This window comes from Tachypleus tridentatus, chromosome 10, assembly GCF_004210375.1.
Source record: "Tachypleus tridentatus isolate NWPU-2018 chromosome 10, ASM421037v1, whole genome shotgun sequence".
In the NCBI taxonomy this organism is placed as follows: domain Eukaryota; kingdom Metazoa; phylum Arthropoda; class Merostomata; order Xiphosura; family Limulidae; genus Tachypleus; species Tachypleus tridentatus.
This window is the reverse complement of record NC_134834.1, coordinates 24439709-24459433: the sequence shown is the minus strand read 5'-3', so window position 1 is coordinate 24459433 and position 19725 is coordinate 24439709. Positions and strand designations below refer to the sequence as shown.

The following is a 19725-nucleotide window of genomic DNA, read 5'->3' as shown; positions in this document are numbered from 1 at the left end:
AGAGGGAAGGCAGCTAGTCATCACCACCCACCGCCAACTCTTGTGTTACTCTTTACCAACGAATAGTTCACCCTACGGCTGAAAAAGCGAGCATTTTTGGTGTAATGTAATGGGGATCATTTTATTAATACCAACCATAAGAAACCACTAACGGATTCCTGAAAGTGAGGTGTACAGATGCCCATTTTTTGATAATTTTTCGCCCTTGCAATCTAAAATGTGCCCCCTTTAACAATAAATAATTTCAATGAAAGGTTTTATTTCCTGCCTCTCTTAGCTACAGGCCAATAATCTATGATATTATATTTAAGTTTAATGTATCAGCTGACTGCATGATATTAATGACGTACGCTGAAATTATACAGGGTGTTCGGAAAGTCACTGTGCAGTTTTGTAATCATATTTTATTCAGTCTATTTCAAGCCAGAAACTGATAGCGGTGTTTAGAAACAAAATAAAAAGGATCCAGGCCTGTATTGATGCCAACGGGGGTCACTTTCAACATTGTTTATAATTGTCATTCATATTTACCTCCTGTATTCTATATTGAAACATGTCTGTTAATAAATATATAAGTGCACAGTGACTTTCCGAACACCCTGTATAATGCTCATTAATGCGACCGCACCTTTCTTTCCAAATCCTACATCTACTGTTGGAACGAAGCATATTGTAATAATATACAGGGTGTCCCAAAATAACGTTTACAATCTTTGGATCATTATAACTTGCCTTGTTTATTGATTTTAACAATGAAACAAGATACATATGATAGCCAAAGGATTTATTTAAAAATTTAATACTGAAATCAAGAGAAAAAATAACAAATAAAATTCTTCCCAAGGAAAACTCTCCTTGGTTGAAATTGTAAAATGTCACAATTTGCTTGCTTCACTTCAGGTGATCAAACTGAAATCCGTTCTGCTCCAGACACATCTCATAACGGGAAGAAATGGAAGTGCACACATCAAACACCATCTCATCTGGTATTAAAGCACATTGTTCTTCAATTGCAACTCTCAATTTGTCAATTGTTGCCCTTTTTGTGCTGTAAACTTTGTCTTTCAGAAACCCCCACAAAAAAAAATCCATGGGTGTCAAATCTGGTGATCTAGCAGGAAATTCTACACTTTCTCTTCGTCCAATCCATCTGTCTGGCATAGATGCATCCAAATAAACTATCACGTCGCGATGGAAGTGGGGAGGAGCGCCATCCTGCTGGAAGAAACACTCTTCTTCTCCAAATTGTTCTTGGATGCGTGACATGGCAAACTCTTGTAGCATGTTGAGATAATTCAATCCTGTTACGGTGTCTTGGAAAAAGAATGGTCCGATGAGTCTCCTAGCGGACAGACCACACCACACAGTCACTCCAGGCAAATTCAAGTGATGTTCCTCTGTAACATGTGGATTTTCTGTTGCCCAGTAGGTGCAGTTGTGTCGATTTATTGAGCCATTCAGCTTAAACGTTGCTTTGTCACTCCAAACAATTTTGAGTGGAAATTCATCATCGCCTGCACATCTAGCAAGATACCATTCACAGAACTCAACCCTTCGATCAAGGTCATCTTCATTCAGAGCGTGAACAAGCGAAGGGATGAATCTTTTGAATTGGGAACGCTTCAAAATGCGATGAACGCTGGATTTAGGGATACCTGTTTCACGAGACAGTTGGCGCACTGATTTTCCTGGAGAACTCAGAACAGTATCAATGACCTCTTGCTCTCTTGTTGGGCTTGTTGATGATCTTTTTCGACCGGAGCGACCCTTTCTCATATGGTGGAGAATTCCGTGTTCATCAAACTTGGCGATGATGCGTGAAATGCTGGGGCGAGATGGCGCATCCATATGGAACTTTCTAGTAAAACGTCTTTGCACTTCAGCTTTGTTTTCGACTTTCCAAAAAGTTTTGAGAATGAATATTTTGTGCTCCATTGTAAGCTTATTATCCGTCATCCTTGGACACAAGTCAAATCTGAAACAAAAGAAACGGTTTATTAGCTATACACAGTCAAAGAGTGTACATGTTATTTTGGGACACCCTGTGTATATGAGAACTTCTTTGAAATTTTGTTTCCAGGCCTACAAGCAATATTAATTCAATGTTTAAAGTTCTGTTTCTAAAGTGTTCATTGTTCGTGTTCAGTACTTCGGATACAGAATTTTACTAATATCTGACATTAACTGTTCTCAGCGAATAGTCTAAAATTTAAAGACACTGTTCTTATTTTGTATTGTTATGCTATGAAATAAACTGGTGATTCACGTGCGATGTACACACTAAATTTATTTGACTACTGAAACATTGTTTACTGCAAAAGATACAAGCAGGATTAAATCCTCGATTATCCCATTATGAGTGCGTTATGCTTTTTGAACCAGAGTCCAAATATTTTTTCACACATGCAGCATTATTAGATTCTTTGTTTTTCAATTTCAGAAAGGGCGAGCATGTTTGGTGGGACGGGGATTCGAACCCGCGAACCTGTCGAGTGCCTAAACCACCTGGCAATGCAGGGCCTAGTATTATCATTATTGTATTGTTTTGTCTTATCGTGTATTTAACTTTAATACTTTTTGACATGGCAAAGTAGTTAAGGCACTCGACTCGTAATCCGAGGGTCGCCGGTTCGAATCCCCGTTACACCAAACATGCTCGCCCTTTCTGCCGTGGGGGTGTTATAATGTTACGGTCAATCCCGCTATTCGCTGGTAAAAGAGTAGCCCAAGAGTTGGCGGTGGATGGTGATGACTAGCTGCTTTCCCTCTAGTCTTACACTGCTAAATTAGGTACAGCTAGCGCAGATAGTCCTCTTGTAGCTTTGCGCGAAGTTCAAAAAACAAATAAACAAACATACATACATAAACTCACAGATACAGAACCATCACCGTTTATACTCTCCTTACTGAACACTTTTCTCTGGACAAATAAACTATTCCTACACTTAAAAAATCAAATCCTTAAACAACCGATCTATAACTTGAAAATTTTAAAAATACATAGTGTTTATATTATAGTGTTAAAAGTCGATAATCTATCGTTATGTTTGTATTATATATTGCCATTTAGAGTTTTTTTACAGATATATAGCTGAACAAAGTATTAATAATTATTTGAATAAAGGTACGAGATTTGAGAATTTGAACACCTGGAGTAATAAACAAGAACAATATATCGAAAAAAGAAACACGTCAGTTCTACAGAGATAGGGTACATTATATTAAACAAATATATGTTATATAGATATTGAGTTCGTTATATTAAAGAAACATGTTATACAAAGATTCTATGCGTTATCTTGAAATGTCAGATACGTAAAGGTAAGTTTATTACGTTAACTAAACGTCCGTTGTAGAAAGGTTGTAGAAACGTTATATTAAAGAAACGTTAGAGTATTACGATTTCAATTAAACTTAGAACAATATAAACAACAAAATTCTCTACCATAACAGAAAGACAGACGAAAGCATAACATTTAACTGTGTCGTTTTTTATTATACTGTATGATTCTAATTTCCATATGTATCTCTAAAAACACCTTTTCAAGAATTTCAAGCTGTAACACACATACAATTGATGCAGTTAAGTTTAAGCTTAGTAAACACTCGAAACTACAAAAATTATCTTTTAATATGTGAGTAACTTTAATTGTGAGTTCTTGCAAGATAGGAGTAAGGTCCGGCTATTTGTTCTTTGGGTTCACTTTCCATTTCGTATTTCATATTTCTAAACATTTCAAGCTGTAAGCGTAACACGATCTCTAGGCCTACAAGGTATATTGATGTCTAAATACATTTATGTAATTAATAAAACAATGTGTTTTAGTTAGTTCGTGTTTGCTAACTCACGTGGAAACCAAATATTCCAATTAGTTAATTGTACAGTTGTATTTTTAGGTTTATACAAATGCAAGACTACGATATTCATAGAATTAACTTTAAAGACAATTCATTCAGTGACATAAACACTTTTCTGAGGCTTACAAATAACGTAATATAATTACCTCTCAAAATAAACTTTAAAAGTTACCTAAAAATCAACAGTTAGGCTTAAAGTTTGAAGACGCTTCGCAAACGAAGCATGAGTTTTACCCGCTTATGTAGCCTTTTTGAAATTAACCTTACCAGTTTTTGTGTTTTTCTTATAGGAAAGTCACAGTAGGCTTTGTGCTGAGCCCACCGAGGAGAATCGAACCCCTGATTTTAGCTTTATAAATCGGTAGACTTATAACAACAGCTAACCTTAAACTTCATTCATTTTCGATACTCCACAGCTAACAAATTTCTTGACAGAAAATAATTACGGGTTTCAGACGATATACAAATACGATTTAGATGTGTACACACAAGAATTTTATAAACAAAAAACACAACGACAGTTAGTTTTTACACATCTTCAAATCACAATTCTAAGAATTCACTATTTTATAATTAACGTTTCCTAACTATCTCAACATAGGTGCCTAAACACCCAGAATTAAGCCTAATATTTGTATCAATCTCTTACAAGAACGAATTTACATTTCTGTCATTGGTGATTGTGGACCCAACGATTTCTCAGTACTTTAGTAAAAAGTTACAAAACGAAAAAAAGATTTGCTTCCCATATGGAAAAACTTATAAAAAATAAGTGAAATAGCAACAAATGAAGACAGTTGATATTTCTTGTAATGTTAAATATTCACTATAAAATAGTGAATATTTATCGAGAGTTCCATCAGACGAAAATCGAGATCTCAGTCAGAGATGGCAAATAGAAAGTGTTTGTTGTTTTGTTGTTTTGAATTAAGCACAAAGCTGCACAATGGGTTATCTGTGCTCTGCCTACCACGGGTATCTAAACCGAATTTTTAGCGTCGTAAGTCCGCAGACATACCGCTGAGCCACCGGGGGGCAATACAAAGTGTTTGTACAACAAAAACGCGTATTTCGTTTATAGCCCCTCAATATTTTTACGCTTACACAGATCCTTATTCTGCTTAATATGTTTTTATTTCATTCATGTACAACAACATAACACAACAACATCATTATTTAAATAATTTATCTATACTCTTCCCATGTACATTTATTCCACTTAATAGTGCTGCATGCTAAGCATTGCTAAGTGGTTAGGACGTTCGACTCGTAATATGAGGGTCGCAGGTTCGAATCACCTTTATATCAAACATATTCGCCTTTTTCAGCCGTGGAAGCATTATAAAGCGACGGTCAATCTCACTATTCGTTGGTAAAAGAGTAGCCCAAGAGTTGGTGATGAATGGTGATTAACTGCCTTCCCTCTAGTCTTACACTGCTAAATTAGGTACGGCTAGCGCAGATAGTCCTCGTGTAGGTTTGCGCGAAATTCCAAAACAAATTCCAAACAAAAACAAAACAAACGGCAATACCAGGAGTTAGAAAAGGAAGTACCGATCTTCGTACACTAATAATTTAACTGACAACAGAGTGTTATAGTCCGTATGGAACTGTTAAATAGCTTGTGCCCTCTGTCTCTTTATATATATTTATTTATTAAGAGCTTAAACTAACTACAAGGAAGAAGTATGATGAAAATTAATTTAAACATTTAATAGGAAGTGAAAGCTGGTAGACGTGTGAAACTGTTAATGAAATATTTTTACCCATATTTGGTATTAAGAATATAATTAAATTTCCGGCAAATTTTTTTTGTGAAGTTGGTGATGAAAATGCGACAAAAGAAATCTTACTTAGGACGACTTTAAGAGCTGTGTTCAGGACATCTTGCTGTGTTGAGCAAATTATTTCGAAGCGAACAGATTGTAACTAACATACAGCGTATCTAACTTATGGTAGTTATTATTGGTTTGGCGTAAAAAGCTTGAAATTACTGTTATAGTGTACAGCTTCGTATCGGTTATTTTACTGATAATATTACCAGTTCCGGTCTAACATATTTGCCCCCCGCTAGTACAGCGTTATGCCGTCTGATTTACAACGTTAAAATCAGGGGTTCGATTCCCCGCGGTGAGCCTAGCAAATAGCTCGATGTGGCTTTGCTATAAGAAAACACAAACACACTCTAATATATTTGAGACCATTATCTATCACAGTTGAAAAATCTTCAGTTAGCGTTTCGTCTTCTTTTTCAGACCGTTTCGTATGATAACATATTCCTGTTCCTATCGTTTCACCTTCTCTTTAACGTTCCCACTAGTGGCACAGAGAAATATCTGCGGTCTTAGAACACTAAGATATCCGTGGTGGGTAGAGCCCATTGTTTAGCTTTGCGCTTAATTACAAACAGACAAATCTCTTCAGTGTATTTCAGACCATTACCGATTACAACCGACAAATCCTCATTCGTAGCATTTCAAATTATATTCATTCTATTTCACACCATTGCCTATTATAATTGACAAATTATTGTCGCATGGTAGAAGAGGTTCTCTGTATAAAGAAGAACTTAATGTTCGTTAACGAAATTGTAATACATTAACTTGTTGACTGTCAAGTATTTCAGCTGTTACTGCAACTCCGAACCAAGTTCAAAATATAACTCTGATACTTCTTCATTTTGTAACTTTTTTCGTGACGCCATTTTGGATCGAAAGTGAAACAATATGTAAGTAGATCAAATGCATGTATGGTGCTGACATCTAGCGTTGAAGTTAGGTATTACTGAGAACGAATTAACTCGTCTGTGGCACTGTGTTACCGATCGGCTTGGACGAGTTATCTCGTCCACGGCACTGAACAGGTTAATACAAGTTAAGTGGTGTTAGATTTTTAGTGAAATATTGGATTAACTGCGATGTTTTTTTTCTTCCTCACTGGTTTTAATTCTAGCATTTGATGACTTCTTTACCAAATCTCACATTCAAATATTTCTTTTCTCTGCATGAATTTTATTTTCCCTCAGAAAAGAGCATGTTTTAACTCTTGCAACCAGTGTTTCTTAGAAGAGAAAATTTTTTCTTCATTTTAATTGCACAATTCATACTTGAATTTGATCAATTTTTCTCTTACCATATGTGGCACCTACAATCAATTTTTGTGAATGTTTCTGCTTAAATTAATTCCACTTTCTTGTAACAAAAGCCTTCGAAGTAGGTGGCGTGAAAGGCGTGTCCCCGAGACGCTTACCGAGAAATATGATGTTGATATGATGAAATGAATTAAGTAAACTCACTCTAACAAAACTCAGTTCCACTTTCCCATTGTAGCACGCATGCGTAATTAATATTTATATGAACAGTACTATTCACAATTTCTGTTGATAACAGAATAGAGAGACCCAGTGAAGTTCCGTAGTCTTGGTGTCGCGATTTACTATAATGATGCTTAAATTACTGCTTGCTTTGATGCTTGTAAGCTCCATCCCTCTTTTGGCTGTTTCAGTCCAAGCTGTTTTTGAGCTTTATCTTACGAATAAATCCTTGGAGGAAGAACCTCTGTTCTCCACCATGGCTGGGTCTTCTATACAATGTTCTGTATACTGTTTAACGAATCACTCATGCAGAGCTTTCGGGTACCATAAAGCTAGAAATGAAGAAGCTAAGCCTAACTGTGAACTACGTCCCCGCATATCTACCTTGACATCCAATACTGTGGAGAGAAAAGAGTGGAAGATATACAGACTTAAAGAAAATGTAAGATATGGTATACATATAAATTTATCAGTGTCAACTTCTCAATGAAAGTAAATAAAAATGTATAGTAATACATCAGCCACACTATATCAGTTGTATCCAATCGCGAAAAGCCTCTCGACCATCACAAGAGTGGTTAGAACAAGTAGAGTAGTGGTTGAGATGGTATTTAATCAACAGTTGTTGTTGGCGTGAATTAGATTAAGTTGGTAAAGTGTAAATTTATTTATGTTACAACAATTGGAATTGTGGTGAGGATTTTTAACACGACATTATTTATTTTATAATCTATATTTAATTAATTACTAACTGTATTCAATTAACGTGAACATTATTCAAAATAACTGGCGAACAAGCAAGATAGTTATATTCTTCCTTGAATTTATCAACTTAAAATCGGAAGCGCAGTTTATCTCTGTGTACGTTTAGCGATTACGTATTTAAACTAAATCACCCAATTTACTTTGTTCTCAGTATAACTTAAAGACTGTCATCAAAGCTTACAAAACTATTTACTATCGGAAGCCATTACGTTCACCCAATGAAGTGGGGTATTTGGTTTTTACTCCTAAATATGTGTCTACGTGAACAGTTGAATTCGATAAGCTTTCGTCTGATTTTCATCATATTTGCTTCAAATATTGAACGTTTCTTATGGTGCTTCATACACCATGTTACTTTATTTATGTCGTACTTCATACATCATGTTACTTTATTTATCTCGTACTTCATACATCATGTTACTTTATTTATCTCGTACTTCATACATCATGTTACTTTATTCATCTCGTACTTCATACATCATGTTACTTTATTTATCTCGTACTTCATACATCATGTTAAATGTATTTATCTCGTACTTCATACATCATGTTACTTTATTTATCTCGTACTTCATACATCATGTTACTTTATCTCGTACTTCATACATCATGTTACTTTATTTATCTCGTACTTCATACATCATGTTACTTTATTTATCTCGTACTTCATGCATCATGTTACTTTATTTATCTCGTACTTCATACATCATGTTACTTTATTTATCTCGTACTTCATACATCATGTTAAATGTATTTATCTCGTACTTCATACACCATGTTACTTTACTTATCTCGTACTTCATACATCATGTTACTTTATTTATCTCGTACTTCATACATCATGTTTTTGTTTATCTCGTACTTCATACATCATGTTACTTTATTTATCTCTGTACTTCATACATCATGTTACTTTATTTATCTCGTACTTCATGCATCATGTTACTTTATTTATCTCGTACTTCATACATCATGTTACTTTATTTATCTCGTACTTCATACATCATGTTACTTTATTTATCTCGTACTTCATACATCATGTTAAATGTATTTATCTCGTACTTCATACACCATGTTACTTTACTTATCTCGTACTTCATACATCATGTTACTTTATTTATCTCGTACTTCATACATCATGTTACTTTATTTATCTCGTACTTCATACATCATGTTAAATGTATTTATCTCGTACTTCATACACCATGTTACTTTACTTATCTCGTACTTCATACATCACATAAATTGTATTTATCTTGTACTTCATACACCATGTTACTTGTATTTATCTCGTACTACATACATCATGTTACATGTATTTATCTCGTACTTCATACATCATGTTACATGTATTTATCTCGTATTTTATACACCATGTTACTTTATTTATGTCGTACTTCATACACCATGTTACATGTATTTATCCCGTACTTCATACACCATGTTACTTTATTTATCTCGTACTTCATACATCATGTTACTTTATTTATCTCGTACTTCATACACCACATAACTTGTATTTATCTCGTACTTCATACATCATGTTACTTGTATTTATCTCGTACTTCATACACCACGTTACATGTATTTATCTCGTACTTCATACACCATGTTACTTGTATTTATCTCGTACTTCATACACCATGTTACTTGTATTTATCTCGTACTTCATACATCATGTTACTTGTATTCATCTCGTACTTCATACACCACGTTACATGTATTTATCTCGTACTTCATACACCATGTTACTTGTATTTATCTCGTACTTCATACATCATGTTACTTGTATTCATCTCGTACTTCATACACCACATAACTTGTATTTATCTTGTACTTCACACACCATATTTCAAAAGCATTCAGCGCATGAACTCTGATTACGACACGCATAAAAGCTACTTTCTTATATTGTTTGTTGATAAATATATGTGAACACTGATCTTCAGAAGTGTTCAACGAACCGTTCTCACAAATGTAACTTCTGCACATTTTATCAAGTATCTACTCTCAACAACGTTTCACCAACGACACATCGACACTTCGGACTTCTCAGATGAATGTGTTTGACACTTCGAATGATTAGCTACATTTCACATCTCTGCCTCTTATTCGTTTACATAACAGCAGAACAACATTTAAGAAATTAACCGCTACAAGTTCAACTTGTAACGAATTATTTTCGCCATATATCTTTGAAGCGACTTAATAAAGAACTAAGAAAAGTTTGAAAATGTTGTTATCGTGTTCGATTTGATAACGTTGTAAACACCTTCGTGTTCACCAGCCATTTAGTTCTCGATTATAATTTAACTACAGTGTTTTAAAATAGTGATAAATGAACAATATTCGGTTGCAGTTTTAACGCTAATTGATGGTTATATACGCATAAAAATTACAATTAATCAACGTTCTATACGCCAATTTATAACGTCTGTCTTAGACTCGTAGCACGCTATAACACAGATCATTAAAAGCAGTTCTCCACTGGGTCAGAAGTCCGATCGGACTTGCAACTTGCCGTTAAAGTATGCAAAAAACACACTTTTTCCGGAGAAATGTTTCAGAAATAAAAAAATACCAAACACTCCAAATGTGAATAAGTTGGTAATTAAGATAACAACATCAAAAGTTAGTAAATCATGCAATGAAATGAGAGTGTCTAACGTTTTATCTGTTGCAGGTTACAAAGGTCTACTGGGTCCTGGACACTGCATTCCAAAACTATAACATATTTCCATCTCCTCATGAAACTTGGAAAGTAGATTGTAATAAGGAGAATATAGAAACACTCAATGGAGTCATATCTGGTATCTGGTAAGATTTGGAGTTACTCGTAAATGTTCTGGGTATATTGCTTTGGAGACAAATATCTCATTCTAGTAAACTGTGTTGTGTTTGAAGACTGAAAGTAACTCTTAAGAGTTCTGTGTTTATTGCATTAGTGACAAATATATAATTCTGACAAACTGCCCCCCCAGTGCACAGCAGTAATTCTACAGACTCACACCGCTGGAAACAGGGTTTCGATACCCGAGGTGGGCATAGCATAGATGGCTCTTTCTGTAGCTTTGTGCTTAATAATAATAGTAAGTAGCTGTGTTGGGTTTGAAGACTTGACTTTACCCTCAAGTTACTCCTATATCCACTAGTTAAATGAACTGTTCGCTATATTATACTGTATTTTATGGCTTCAGTACAGGAACTTAAGGTTTGCCATTAAGAACAAAAACTTCACTTAATTGAAGTAAATATTAGGGCACACTTGTGCTACAGCTTGTTTATAAGCACAAAGCTACACAATGGGCTCCGCTCACCTTGGGTATCGAAACCAAATTTTAGTATCATAATCTCTCAGTCTTAACGTCGGGCCATCGGGGACAACCACACTTGAGTTATAACTAAGCTATTCACCAACATACTGAGTTTCAAAGAAGAATATGCTTTTATCTTGTTAAGAATATTTAAAGTTTTAATTGCTCGAAAAATGTAAACAGTAGTTATTCTAAAATTAAATATCTTTATCTTACAAACTGATAGCGACTTCACAACGTACAAGACGTTTCGTTATCACTGAAAGTTAATATCACTTGATAATGTATTTTGTTAAACTTGTGGTTACAAGATGTGGTCCGGGATCGAGAGTATTAATTTGCTGTTGATACAGCTTTTGTTGTGAAGCCAAACGGAAGTTGTTGTTGTTGTTTTACTCCAAGCTTGCCCTAATTTTAATGGTTGGAAGTTATTGTTTATTACTGATGTATTTCTCTTCTGGAACTTTCTAGGAATTTTGACCTATCTTTTCTTTCTAGTCAATAATGTATTGACTACCAAATACCCCTGGTGAGAAGAGCTTAGATCGCCCACTGTGTTGCTTTGTGCTTAATTTCGGACAATCAAATTGTTGCTTTGTATCTATTTGCAAAAGAAATTGTTGAGAGTTAAACAGATAAGAAATATCGTTTTATCTGTGAACCTCTAATTACGAGTTATCCTGATAAAACATTTTACGTGATTAAAATATCTAATACTCTCTACCCGATGCAACATTAATTGAATTCACTTTATGGACCTAATGTTTCAGTTTGAAAACACACGTTTTGTTTGTCTTTTTTAACACCAGTATTTCTTTGTAAATGTTTCACAATTCTGTTCCAGGAGTAATGACACGAACTTTCCGCTTATAAAGGTGAAGTGTGTCAGGTGGAGAAAAGACAGCATATTGAATACGACTAAAGCGACGGTTATCAACTTTGAGAACGAAATAGAAGAAGACTGTCCGTATAATAATGTTTTAACAGGTATATTAAGTTTTAACAGGTATATTAAGTCTTAAAGCATACAAAAGTTTTTAGATTAGGCAATTTTTTTTTCATTTATCATTGCCCAACATATCGGTTAATGACTTCGTGAGAAACGTAATCTGGACACAATAGCGTACCGTTTGTTTTTTTGAATTTCGCGCAAAGCTACACGAGGGCTATCTGCGCTAGCCGTCCCTAATTTAGCAATGTAAGACTAGAGGGAAGGCAGCTAGCTATCACCACCCACCGCCAACTCTTGGGCTGCTCTTTTACCAGCGAATAGTGGGACTGACCATCACATTATAACGCCCCCATGGCTGAAAGGGCGAGCATGTTTGGTGTAACGGGGATTCGAACCCGCGACCTTCAGATTATGAGTAGCAAACCTTAACCACCTGGCCATGCCGGGCCTCCTACCCTTATACATGTTAAAGAGATCGAATAATATACTATGTTGTGGTTAAGCGTAGTCGTAAAGCAATGGCCAACTGCACTTTTCCCGTAAGGTCTGAAGTTCATCTCTGAACCACTAGGGGTTGAGTTCACTAAGTGGAATCCGTAGCTTTGCTTATAAAAAATGTGTGATGGTTGATTTATAAGAATTCTAACGCAATATTTAGTTCACAAATAATTTAATAATAAACTCTTTGTCCTACACCAGAAATCATCATTGAATTTTTTTATTGTTGGACAATGACTTGTGGAAGACACAAGATGGATATAAAATTCTGTTTCCACAATGGATAAAGATAGGAGCGCCGATAAAGTTATCAAGAGCTAAGTTGTTTCTGTAATAAACACGTAACTTATTGTTATGCATAACAGTACAGACAATTATATATTTTAACCAAGTAACAATATTAAAAAGAATGAATTGTTTAAACACTTAACAATAAGTCATTATTTTGTTTGAACACGTAACAATAGGTCATTATTTTGGGTAATTTAGTTAAAATCCCTTTACGGTAACGTCTCTATTTTATCATTTAATTTGTCACAAATGACACGTACTATGTTCGGCTATTTGTCTATTGATATGTTTTTACCATGTGTTTACCTCCAGCTGTAGCGGATAACCAGAAAAATTACGATGACGTCAGTGAAGGAAAGTGTCTTCCTCTTACGTCGGGCCTTTTTTTGAATTACAACAAGTGCGTGACAATCTTAACCACGGACCAACATGGTGGACATAATGATGTCACCACACCTTGGAAGATACAATGTCCTACAGAAATATTAAGCGTTGCTATCTCCATTTATCGCAAAAACAAAATCATAAGAAAATTTAAGTGTTGTGAAGTTATTAGTCCCGCACATTAAACTTCAGAACCACTGAAGAAACTGTTTCAAAAATAAAAGGCTTAATGTAAAAAAAAACAAAACGGCAGGTTTCAACCTAATCATATTTGAAACAATTTAGTGAGACAAAATAAATTTTATTTGGTTTATATGAAGGCCTAATCTTTTAAATGCGATTGAATTTCTGAATGCTCTCGTTTGCGACTATTGATTATTAATCCACGATTTGGGTTTAACAGTAATGTGTACATATTGACAACGCAGGCCCGCGAATTTAAAATCCATAAAAGTCGTTTGGGTTTTAATACCATACTTCCCATAATTCAGCTACGCAGGTTTCGAAAACAATACTTTTGTTTGTTTTTTTCTACCGCGTAGTACCCCGGTAGTAAAACGGTAAGTCCGCGGATTTACAACGCTAAAATGAGGAGTTCTATTGCAGATTGACGGTTTGGTTAATAAATTTATTTTTTATTTCGAGAGTTGCAGCCTGGGACGTTGCATGAACAAGAATAGCAGTCATTGTTATGGTTTCTAGGCTCCCGCCAGACCATTGTAATCCCAAAAGGTAAATATTTGTTCTTACTTTTAGCCCATTGTCTCAACTCTCTGTCACAAATGGTGCAAACTAAGCGGAGCCCATGATTTGTCTTATTTTATTTCAAAGTATGCACAATACGCCTTTTTGACAAATGCTGTTATATTTTGCCTTTGTTTCTCTACAACAAATTTATCAGAAATATAACAGAATATGTTTGGGTCATTTACGCAACCGCTCGTTACCAACGAATAAATAATATTGGAAAGAAAAAATTATATATTAAAATACAGATACAAACAAATAACACGTGATACTGCCTAATAACCGTTTATACACTAGTCTAGTGGTGTGTTTCTCGGGGGTTCTAGAACAAACGATAAGACTCTCACATCGTGATTGCTCTAGAGAAATCTACAGCCAGCAGTTGTTAACATTTAAAACATAACAAAATCTGACCTGATTCCAACGAAAATGATTCAGTTAAGACGTTTTGTGAAAATTCTGCACGTGGTGATGAAGAACGAATATCGTTTACGGACTTAATGTGGAGGAATTAGTGTACAATGTGTAAAAAATCCAGAAGACTAAAAACCATCGCAGGCCTGTGTTATCAACCCAAGATTTGGGTTTAACAATAATGTACACATACTTGCTATTAACTTACGATTTAGCTTATGGCTTAACAGTATTTTCTATTTTGTAACGTCTATATTTGCAATCCTATATTGAAATCTACCAAAATGGGTTGAAGAGAAATGAAGTGTAAATTAATCTTCTAAAATTAGGAATAAACTTTTTGATGCACAAAATTATCATTTAATCAATACGCAATCGGGTTCAGCGCTTCTTGATAAGACAAGACTCTATGTTATTTAAAGGTGTATGTTCTTGTTTTTATACTCCTGAATTATAATAAGTGGAACCAGTACTGTCCGTGGAATTTGGATTTACGGTCACTTCGTGAATAACTTAAAACTTAAATAATATAATGTCGTTCTACAAAGATAGCCTTTCTCACGTAACCAACTGGGAGCGTGCTGCAATGAGTACGAATTTGAACTTGTATCAAGTTTTGTAATTTGTCCTTAAAACGTACATTCTGAACCACATTTAAACTTTAAAACAAACATTTTAAGAATAACTTTTACCAGCAGTTTAAAGTAAATTGTTCAGTGGAGAATGTTCGTACGCTTGTTTTCTAAATTGTTCAGTGGAGAATGTTCGTACGCTTGTTTTCTAAATTGTTCAGTGGAGAATGTTCGTACGCTTGTTTTCTAAATTGTTCAGTGGAGAATGTTCGTACGTTTGTTTTCTAAATTGTTGAGTGGAGAATGTTCGTACGCTTGTTTTCTAAATTGTTGAGTGGAGAATGTTCGTACGCTTGTTTTCTAAATTGTTGAGTGGAGAATGTTCGTACGCTTGTTTTCCAAGTAACAAAAACATTTTAATTTAAGTTTAAAGTTAGTAACGCCAGTTGATAAATTACAAGTAACCTGTAACATTACAGTAGTTTCACAGAATGCACATGTTGAAGGTTCCAACTAAAGTTCAGGCCTTAGGTACTTTAATAATAAAAACCTACAATTAACTTTCCATACTCATCAATGTCTAAAAACCATGGAGGATCAGGACGGAAGTAGTTGTATATATATATATGTTTACATTCAAACTACCAACATACTTCCTAGTGCTTAATAACCATGGAGGATCAGGACAACAGTGATTGTATACACATGTCTACATTCAACATAACACCTTACTTACTAATGTTTAATGGCCATGGAGGATCAGGACAACAGTGGTTGTATACACATGTCTACATTCAACATAACACCATACTTACTAATGTTAAATGACCATGGAGGATCAGGACAACAGTGGTTGTATACACATGTCTACATTCAACATAACACCATACTTACTAATGTTTAATGACCATGGAGGATCAGGACAACAGTGGTTGTATACACATGTCTACATTCAACATAACACCATACTTACTAATGTTGAATGGCCATGGAGGATCAGGACAACAGTGGTTGTATACACATGTCTACATTCAACATAACACCATACTTACTAATGTTGAATGACCATGGAGGATCAGGACAACAGTTGTTGTATACACATGTCTACATTTAAGATAACACCATACTTACTAATGTTGAATGACCATGGAGGATCAGGACAACAGTGGTTGTATACACATGTCTACATTTAAGATAACACCATACTTACTAATGTTGAATGACCATGGAGGATCAGGACAACAGTAATTCCATACATGTGTCCACATTGTGAATCACAATATATATAAGTTCTCATTCTTGAAACTTTCCCCCACTCATTAACAGTAGAAATGGCACTTCTGTAAGTCCTCCTTGAGACACTGATAAAGTTATAACCTAACAGCTAATCCTACATCTGTTTTATCCCACCAGTATTTATTATAGCTACTATTTTGGTGTGGCAGAACTGTCTACCGTATTTAGTTGTATAATAAAACTGATGCGTGTGATGTATCATTTGTGGATTATCGGTGATTCTAATACAGAGAAAATAAGAAATAGTCACTTTAACAGGCCACGAAAGAAAGAACCTAGGGATTTGTAATTATGTTATCTTCAAATAATTCGTTTGTTTGTTTTTCTAGCAAATGAAACATGTAGTGAAAATTGTGTGTGGTAATAAACATATTTCACGAAACATGACTTTCTGTTTATATCAAACTCTACCATCTATACAAGTAGTTAAAACGTTTTATATAAATCTGTTGCACTTGTGTAAAGCGTGGGTCACTCCAACCTTTTTAGTGGTCAGTTTTTGAGACAGTGAGTGACCTCTTGTGTGATCGAATAATACTTGACGTTAAGAAGAATATTTTAAACTTTTCTAACAAGTTATTGCTGACAAAATTATTATTTTTGTAAGTGATAATTAAATTCGCACCAATTACTGTTATAAAAATAGAAACTTGCACAGATAATTATCCAGGAACATGAGTTGTGGTCTGAACAGACTGAGAAAAGAGATCTTAACAGATTGTACAGTAAATATTAAACTTAACAGATTGTACAGTAAATATTAAACTTAATAGATTGTACAGTAAATATTAATCTTAACAGATTGTACAGTAAATATTAAACTTAACAGATTGTACAGTAAATATTAAACTTAATAGATTGTACAGTAAATATTAAACTTAACAGATTGTACAGTAAATATTAAACTTAATAGATTGTACAGTAAATATTAAACTTAACAGATTGTATAGTAAATATTAAACTTAACAGATTGTATAGTAAATATTAAACTTAACAGATTGTACAGTAAATGTAGATATTAAAATATTATACAGTGAATATAGATATGAAAGATTGTAGAGAAACAGGAGATGAGAACAAGTCGCAATAAATGAAGATATTAAGAGATTATGCAGGAACTGGAGATATGAACAAATTGTACAGGAACTGGAAACATGAACAGGTTCTACAGAAACTGGAAATACGAACAGATTTTACAGGAAATATAACTGAATATTGAGTTCTTAAGTTTTTAAAGAAATACTACCAAATATTAACTCAGACACTATAAACTGTTATTGAAAGGAATCACACTAACCTTATTTTGTGATCAATGAAAGGACCTTTCCAATCTTCAAAACTGACTAACTCGGTCCAACTGGAGTTAACCTCTGATGTATAAGATGTTACGTAATAACTAAAGGTAACTTATTTTGATCGAAACTATACCTAACTGCTTCATTCCTCGTTGTTGTAAAACATAATTATAGTTAAAAGTGGATGTAACGTAAGTTAATTTTTACAAATTAAAATCATGATAGTACTTAATAAATAAACAAGTAAATCATCCGAAATTTTAAAAAAAGGCAAGTTTCCGTTTTAAAGACAACAATGGTTTATTAATATAAGCGGACAGTAAGTCGCCCAAGAGTTAACAAAGAACGTAATAACTCAATATTAAACTTAGATCAACAGTGGATTGAATACACGTTAAAGCTGAGAAGCAGAAGTTAACGAGAACCATATTCTTCTTTACGAAACTAGACAGTTAAACCGAGGCATGACGTTTTCTAGCTTCTTTGATAATATATATTAGGAAAGTTCACTCTCGTTACTGGAAACGGAATTGCATTATTTCCAAGTTGAGTTATATCCTAATATATGTATCGAATGTCACTAAAGGCTGTTGTTAGAACCATCGCTGTATACGATTTGAAGGTTTTTGTACGTTTCTTTGTTTTGATATTTGCCTACAAAAGTGTTGTATGTTTGGACACCAGTAAATTACTTATGAAAATTCTGATGATTTGTTTTGCTGTAATAGACAGTGAAAGCCACGGTTTCTAGCGCTATTAAATTCTGATTTCATTCGGTATATTCTAGTGTTAATAATGTAATACTGTATTCTCTAGTGTTAATAATGTCATACTGTATTTTCTAGTGTTAGTAATGTTCCAATATGTTATGGTGTTGATAATATCACACAACACCTAGTGTTGATAATGTCATACAGTACCTTCTTGTGTTAATAATATCGTACAATATTTTCTAATGTTAATAATACCATACAATATTTTCTGATGTTAATAATACCATACATTATCTTCTAGTGTTAATAATATTATACAGTATTTTCTAGTGTTAATAGTATCGTACAGTATCGTTTTGTGTATCTTACAGTATCTTGCAGTGTTGATAATGTTATACATTATCTTTCAGTGTTAATATCTTACATTTCGTTTTCAATTTCAACTTTTCATTTATGGATACTTTCAAACTAAATAGCATCTTGTTGTAACACATTAGAGACTCCTAGGGTACAAGTATAACAATCCCTGTTTTTGAACAACCAGGTGAAAGGCGGCCAGCTGCCAACACCTGACACTAAATAGACCTTTATACGGTCTTGACCCCAATAAGAGATTTACTGTTACTCTTGGAGCGCACCCTACAGCTGAAATTGTTCAGTAGTATCGCGGCTCGAGCCTTGGATGTTCTGATGTGCAATCCAGTAAATTAACAACTAGACCAACCCTCAACCCCAAGAACACAAAAAAAAAAACAAATCGTTTTATCATAAAACAACTTTGATAGCTGAATATCCTGTAGACTGAGAAAACAAAAAAACGATTTGGTTTTCCATATGAATATACTGCGATGTTACTATTAGTATTGATTTAGAGTTATTTTTGTGTCCCCACATAAAGTATAATAATCAAATGACAACTGGTGGTGAAACTAGTCTTACACAACGTATTGCAATTCAATCTCTGATTGAAGTCGTGTTTGTTTCTGAACTTTTCACAGATGGGCGCGTAACGTCACACCTACATTTAACTGACTGGTTCATATGATACAATGCAGGAAACAGGACTAAGGGTATTACATTATATTCATTAAGTTAAAATGGTTTTGTAGCGTGACCAGATTTTTTAACACGATTGTTCGTTTTAATCTGGAACGTTTTGTCAGAAGGAAATAAAAACACTGTTCCTTCGTGAACACGAGTAGCCAATACCAGGATTAACGTGCAGTTCCATTTATTGTTCTTCAATGTTTACCACTAAGGATTCTTTTTCTTGGGTGTGTGTGACTTAGGATGAACGGCTTCATTTTGGACAT

At 34.3% G+C, this 19725-nt stretch overlaps 2 protein-coding genes across 2 annotated transcripts in view; one reads left to right on the top strand and one right to left on the bottom strand.

Moving 5' to 3' along the window:
* Positions 1 to 768: 768 nt before the first annotated feature.
* Positions 769 to 19725, bottom strand: part of LOC143228031 (uncharacterized) — an 89598-nt gene continuing 70641 nt past the window's right edge. Inside the window, exon 2 of the mRNA XM_076459378.1 lies at positions 769 to 1975. Within this exon, the coding sequence (XP_076315493.1) occupies positions 892 to 1956 (1065 nt within the window). The 5' untranslated portion in view covers positions 1957 to 1975 and the 3' untranslated portion in view covers positions 769 to 891. The remainder of the gene's footprint in view (positions 1976 to 19725) is intronic.
* Positions 7266 to 16737, top strand: LOC143228893 (uncharacterized). Its single transcript, XM_076460325.1, has 4 exons — positions 7266 to 7613; positions 10620 to 10753; positions 12095 to 12237; positions 13304 to 16737. Exons 1-4 carry the CDS (start codon positions 7299 to 7301, stop codon positions 13558 to 13560), a joined length of 849 nt encoding a protein of 282 aa, XP_076316440.1. The 5' UTR covers positions 7266 to 7298; the 3' UTR covers positions 13561 to 16737.

Bases quoted from the DNA above. Each gene is read 5' to 3' on its own strand.
- LOC143228893 (XM_076460325.1), top strand. From the start codon at position 7,299: ATGATGCTTAAATTACTGCTTGCTTTGATGCTTGTAAGCTCCATCCCT. The intron at 10,754-12,094 runs GTAAGATTTGGA...ATTCTGTTCCAG, and splicing joins GGAGTCATATCTGGTATCTG to GAGTAATGACACGAACTTTC. The intron at 12,238-13,303 runs GTATATTAAGTT...GTTTACCTCCAG, and splicing joins GTATAATAATGTTTTAACAG to CTGTAGCGGATAACCAGAAA.